This window comes from Coffea arabica, chromosome 1c, assembly GCF_036785885.1.
Source record: "Coffea arabica cultivar ET-39 chromosome 1c, Coffea Arabica ET-39 HiFi, whole genome shotgun sequence".
NCBI classification, from domain to species: domain Eukaryota; kingdom Viridiplantae; phylum Streptophyta; class Magnoliopsida; order Gentianales; family Rubiaceae; genus Coffea; species Coffea arabica.
Window position 1 is genome coordinate 50,714,616 of NC_092310.1, and position 6,908 is coordinate 50,721,523.

General features: G+C 34.6%; 1 protein-coding gene across 2 annotated transcripts; it reads right to left on the reverse strand.

Annotated features, from left to right (window-relative positions):
• Nucleotides 1-218: 218 nt before the first annotated feature.
• LOC113720382 (pentatricopeptide repeat-containing protein At2g27610-like) lies at nt 219-3,695 on the reverse strand. 2 transcript variants are annotated; one of them, XM_027245267.2, is made up of 2 exons: nt 474-3,695; nt 219-344 (listed from the first exon to the last, which is right to left on the reverse strand). In XM_027245267.2, exon 1 carries the CDS (start codon nt 3,552-3,554, stop codon nt 939-941), a length of 2,616 nt encoding a protein of 871 aa, XP_027101068.1. In that variant the 5' UTR covers nt 3,555-3,695; the 3' UTR covers nt 219-344; nt 474-938. The 2 variants fall into 2 exon arrangements, with proteins under 2 accessions (XP_027101068.1, XP_027101069.1); XM_027245268.2 differs by having other exon boundaries at nt 219-363.
• Nucleotides 3,696-6,908: the final 3,213 nt, after the last annotated feature.

A 6,908-nucleotide genomic window follows, 5' to 3' on the forward strand; every position in this document is an offset into this window, starting at 1 on the left:
GGGTCTCACACCTATCAAATATTCTGCATGCAAGTGAAATATTACATCAAAGAAACAGCATATATGATTAAACATTTTTCCTACTAACAAAACATTTTTTAAAGAGTCATACATTCCCTTTATGACTAGGAGATAGATTAATTTCATATACTTAACAAGCACAACTAATAAGATGTTATAAGCGATAGAAATGAGAGGATACCAATGATTTCAGTGCATTTTGCATACATTGATCCACCATTTTTTCACTGTGATCATATCAAAATCTCCAAAATCAGAAGGTTTGATTGGCATTGAAATGAGCATAGCTCAATCCCGCATAGTTTAGAACCAGCTTTCATTATCTGGATCAATTTCATTATCCTTTGTCAAGACAAACAACAATCAGAATCCAATAATGAAGATAGATAAACACTAACAAATGACACATTTCTAACATGTAAAAGAACGTGTGCAGGGAAGCAGTCACTTACCAAAACAAGGTCTACAGCACATGGATGTCAAATATGAGAAACTCTTAAAGGCAGATGGCAACCTGCTTGGGCATCTGCATTCCCCATTATCCCTTCTGTTATTAACTTGAATATACACAACCTTCGATGAAGAAATGCACTAATACATCTTCTGGGGAAATCACCAGAAAAGTACTTCAAAAGAAGTCATCAGCTTGGCCCAGATAGTTGAAGTCTGTTTGCTCTCCTTATAAGCTGCCTGGTGTCCCAGAAAATTTATAGTAAAACTTGACCACTGATTGTTATGTATATTTCTTAGGCTTCCCAATAGACGTGCACCAGCCACAACCCACTTTTCACATGCATGGTGGTCCCATGCATCAACAGCACTGCAAAGTTTCTGCAACTGCAGAAAGCATTCATTCCTGATGCTTAAGATGTCTACATTTTTCTAATAGAATATGAACCTCAAGTCAAATGTAAAAATTACCAATAGTCCCCACAAGAGCATAATCCACCTTTGAAGTGGTGAAATCTATTTGAGTCCCTCACAATAATTTCTCTGCTTTCAATCTTTGATATCAACTTAATCACAGTATGGCAATCACCACAAACTCTAAGATTCTTAACAATCTGAATCTGAATTCCAGGTGATGTCATAATTAATCCAAAAGCAATTGCCAACCTTTCACTATGCTGAGAAAGAATGGTTTCTTTAAGTTCATCCTCAACGTCATGAAGTACAAAATTAGTATCTGGTTGGTATCCTGCATCCTTTAAGCGAATACCTAACTCTTCAAGTTTCATATAAATACGGTCTGATAATGGATGTGAAACATCTCCGGCCACGAATGAGTATGTCTTTTTCTTAACCTCAATCCAGCTGTAACCAATTTCCTTTCTAATTTTCCTCAAATCCATGAGCTTTCTCACTTTTGCTCGAGCTTTCCAATTTCCAGCCACTGCGTATAGGTTAGAAAGGAGTACATAAGCCGCTGAGTCTTGCGGCTGCAGTGAAATGAGTTTTTCTGCGGCAAGTTTCCCTAGCTCTATATTTCGATGAACTCGGCAAGCAGCCAAGAGTGTGCGCCACACTGTTGCACCAGCAGGAAAGGGCATCCCATTAATGAGAGCCACAGCTTGTTCCAGCATTCCAGCTCGACTATATAAGTCAACCATGCAGGAGTAGGTCTCCATTGTAGGTGGAATCTGAAGATCTTTGACCATCATGTCAAAATAATTTTCACCTTCTTTCACCAGTCCTGCATGAGTACAGGCAGAAATGACACCTATGAATGTTATGTTATCCATTGCTAATTTTTTTCTTCTCATATCCTCAAAAACCATTAAAGCCTTCTTTCCATAACCATGTTGTGCGTATCCTGAGATCATCGAGTTCCACGAGACCAAATCCCTCTCCTTCTGCCTCTTGAAGACCTCATTTGCGCTCTCTATATTACCTCTTTTTGCATACATTGTCACAAGAGCACTACTAACACACAAGGCATTATTATATCCTGACTTTATGGAACTGGCATGGAATTGTTTCCCTTGTTCCACTGCTGCAGTAGGTGTGTTACATGCATTAATGACACTAGAGAATGTATATTCATTTGGTCTAACCCCTTCCTTTGCCATCTGGCAAAAAACTCTTACCGCGCTCTCAGTGTCTTCTGCTTGAGCATAACCAGCCAACATTGCAGACCATGCAACAATATCTTTATCTTCCATCATGTCAAAAACTTTTGCAGCCTCATTAGCATTTCCTATCTTAACATAAGCATCTAGTAATGCTGTTCCTACCGAAGGCACGTTCTCATAGTTTGTTTTGATGACTACTGCATGCATTTGAAACAGAGAAATAACAGGATGTGCAGTAAGGATAGCAGAGTACGTGAAATGGTTTGGTGACACACCTTCCCTTCTCATTTGGCCAAAAAGCTCGACAGCTTGCTCTTTTCCACCATTCTGCAAGTACCCGCTGATCATTGCTGTCCAAGAGACCACACTCTGACCTCTCTGCACAACAGAGAACAACTTTAAGGCATCATCCATCTCACCACACTTGGTGTACGACACCATAAGAGCTGTACTAATGTTAGGATCAAATTCAAACCCATGTCGAATAACCCGTGAATGAAGCTGTCTGGCAAAAGTCAATTCTCTAAGCCTTGCACATAACTTAATGGCTGGAGCAAATGTCATTTGAGTAAGGTTCAGACCAGAGAGCCTCATTCTGTAAAACACATCAAGAGCTTCCAGATCATGCCCATTTGTCACAAGACCAGCAATCATCCCATTCCATGAAACAGCATTCCTGTCCTCCATTCCACAAAAAACAGCACTAGCCTCTCTAGCCATACCTGATTTTGAGTACATGTTAATCAAGGAGTTTGCCACATATACAGTTGACTCAACGCCATTCTTAACAATCATCGCATGAACCTGAGCTCCCTTCCCAACCGCGCCATCATCAGCTAGCGCTCCAAGAATGGTGGAAAACGTATAAGGGTTAGGTCTGATTCTGTCCAGTAGCATCATTCTGAAAACTTCTATAGCTCTATCATTCAGTTTATTACTTGCAAAACCTGTAAGTAATGACGTCCATGAGACAACATTCTTCTCCTCCATCTTGCCAAACATACACTCTGCATCAGCAATACTCTTCGTCTTCATATACATATCAACAAGAGAAGTGCCCACACTAACATCATCGAGCAACCCAGCTTTGATGCACTGACAATGCACTTGTCTTCCAACTGCAACGTCGTTCAGGCATCCACAGACCTTCAAGACACAAGAAAAACTCGACCTTTCAATTAAAACGCCCAAACGATGCATGCACTTGAATAGATCCAAAGCTTCTATGTAGGAATTATTGCGAGAGCACTCGAAAAGCATATGGTTGTAATGAGAAATGTCCCTCTTGGAACTTTCACCAAACGGTTCGTACGCATTATAAAATTCCCAAGGTCCAGCTCCCTCCGCCGATACATCAGAATCAAAGGCTATGGCTTGCGACAGAACCGAGTAATGGGTTCGAACTAGAATTTCAGAATGTCCAAGAATCTTTAGTCTTCTCAGAGAGGGTCGTAGAATCATGGTGTTTTTTCTGGTCGTAGGTTACCGTTAGCAGTTAAAATTCTGGTACTTTGAAAAGTTGCGCCAAAGATCCGCTTTATAAAAGTTCGCTTTAATGGTATTTGCATTTTCTGTTTTCTGTTTTTCTTTTTCTGGCAAAATCTCTATTCTTCCGTATACGTTATTTGATAATTAATTAATCCCTCTTTTAATTAGAAATGAAATTCACTAGAGTTTTTTTGAGGTATTCGAGTGTGTTTGGATAGCAATAATATTTTTTTCAAATATTATTTTGTTTATGTTACAATTATAATCTCATTCAATTTTTTCTCTTTCTAATGCATTTTATTTCACATACATTACATTACAAAAAATATTATAATAATTATTTTAAATAATATTTCAAATACTCTCTTATCCAGACACGCTTGCTCAACTCCCTATGTATCTTAAAATATGAGAAAAAGTGAAAAATGGTTAAAAGAAAAGGAGAATGCTTCAATCCTAAGATCTTATATAATCTACAATAAAATATGCTCATAGTTCAACGTTTGATATCTAAAAACTCCAATAATAATTATGCTAAAATCTAAAGTTCACTCAAAATTATTTGATGCATATGTCTAACATTTAATGTTATGTTTCTTGGTTACTTTTAAGCATCGATATTGTGTCTTTTAGTTAAAAAAAAAAAATCTACACTGATTGAGTGTGTTTGAATAGAAAGTCATTTTGAAATATCCACTGTAGTATTTTTATAATGTGATATATAAAAGATAAAAAAATAATTAAAAAATTTTAAAAAATTAATTGAAAAAAATATTTATCATACAAGCAAATACTTTTCTTTTTTTTTTTTACAAATAACGTGATGCCCAAATAAAATCCATTTTCTTTGTGCTCCAATACTTTGCTTTTGGAATCTTTGGGTTTGATTCCCAAAGCTTGGTGTAGTTTGAAGGGAGCAGGAGGGAAGACAAGTTAAGATATTATAAAAGGAGCATTTTCTAGTAGGGATAATTTTAGAAATTTCTTTAAAGGTTTCTAACTATTTCATTTAGTTCCTTCAAAGTTTTAAAATTTTCATTTACCTTCTTTAATTTGACACTTTGATAACCAAACCTTAAAATAGGGCCAAAATCATAATGAATACCCTAAAATACCCTTAGCTTATAAAGTTTAATTTTTTCTTCTAAATAATTATAAAGTAATTTTTCACAATTTATAATAGAAATGAATGTCAAGTTTTTCATGCCAATATTTATTGTTTAATAACCAATTATCTATACAATATATAAAGGTAGAAGGGTGGCAGTTGGTGTAAACTTTTCTTTGTTATTTTTTAAACTTTCAATTTTATCATTACAGAAATTAAATTTTTACCTTAGTTACCTAATCACATTTTACCAACATAATTACCCATAACCACTTTAAGTATTGTAACTACCAAATTACTATAGCCTTATAAGTCAAAGTTCTTTAATTCATTTATACAATTTTATTTGTTTGAAAAACAAAATTCATATAATATTAATTCATTTTAATTATTTGTAAATTGCACACACATTGGGTGTGCCTTTTACACTTGTAACAATAAATTTTTTGATTTAATAGGTTACTTTTCATAGTACTTTATTGGAGATATAAATTCTTTTTAAGATGGAGAAGAAACAGTTATCTTTTCTTTTAAGTTTGTGAATTAGTTTTTTTTTTTTTTGAAGGAAAGTTGTGGACTAATACAATGATAGAACTACCATAGTTTAGCAGTGATTTTAGACCATTTATTTTTAAGTATTGATTTATTCTTATTTTAATACAAAAAATTGGAAGATATTGAAAGTTATCAAAAAAATATTACTAGTTTAACATCTGATCAGAATAGAGGTTCGAGACAACATTAATAGTTTTTTCATATTTCTAATGAAATATAAGAGAAATGAATAAGAAGGAAAAAGAAAAAAAATTATAAAATTTATCCTTTGTGCAAACATGGCAAGAAGGGAGTTTTATTAAAATATTGAAATTAGTAGTATTATCATTTTAAATGGATGAGGGAGGCGTGAGTAATTTTGAAACCTTAGAGGAGCTAAGTGAAATTGTCAAAAACTTCAGAGGAGATTTCTAAAATTATCCCTTTCTTATATTTTGCCATTTTTTGATTGTATATAATATATATATCCTTTCGGACAGGATGCATAAATGGTGCCACTAGTGACAAAGGTCAAAATATCACACAATGAGTTATAGAATTATGTGAGGGGAATTGTGGAAGAGAAAGGAAGAATAAAACAAAAGATAGTATTTCATTATTATTCACATTTAGAGTCCTGGAAAACATACATGCACAGCCATTTGAATCAATCAACATATGAAAATGACCATAAGTAATAAAAATTTATCATATAACTTTAAGTTTTTTTTTTTTTTTTTGAAAAACATCATACAACTTTAAGTTGGAAGCTAGAACAAATCTACTTTGTAGGTAAAAATAATGAAGAAAATAGTGGCGTGTTACCAAGATAGTTACTTGCCCTTTTCAACTCCTTTAGGGTTACGGGACCACAATGATAAATTCCCTCATGACTTGAATTTGCCAAACAATTGTATTAGATTCAACAAAAGTGTTGCAGAATATATCTTGGCTCAGTTAATAAAAACAGCTAATACAAGTTGATTCAATTGGTAAGAACGGATCACTTTCTCACGGAAGATTATGTATTCAAATTCTGCTGCCAATATGAGACTATGTTAGTGGACAATTTTCAAAATCCCCCGTAAGTGACCTATAATTCCGGAAACATATTTTGGCCGTGGCGGTAATAAAAACTGAACACATTCAAATATTTCTTACAAAAACAAGGGATAATTTTTTTAACAAAAAATCGTGTATTCAAATTTTACTACTCACGCGAGTGTTGGTTGTGTTGACGAGTAATCCGTAACATGCCGCAAACAACTCAAGACATGTTTTGGCTTGAAGTAAGAGATTCATTTTATATGAAGTCCTGTATATGTGCAACTAGAGACCCTAGCGTTAGAATTTAGAAACAACTATCAGTGTGACCCTTTCGGACTTCACAATCTGGTTCGCCTTCTGGTAAAGTACGGTACCAACCCAACCAACATTGCACGCGACTAACAATGAGCAGTGTTACCCAACTCTCTCACTTTTCCCCCCCTCTTTAAGGCTTCATGTGATTAAAAAAAAAAAAATACTGATATAAGTCACTATTCAGTCCAAGAATATTATTGAATCACCAATCTCTTCGGTTCAATTATTCAATTAAAACCCCAAACAGTCCTTGTTAACCCCTCCACCTCACAGTTAAGCACCATGACATTAATCAAAGTACCTAACAAAAAGCCATTTGTACC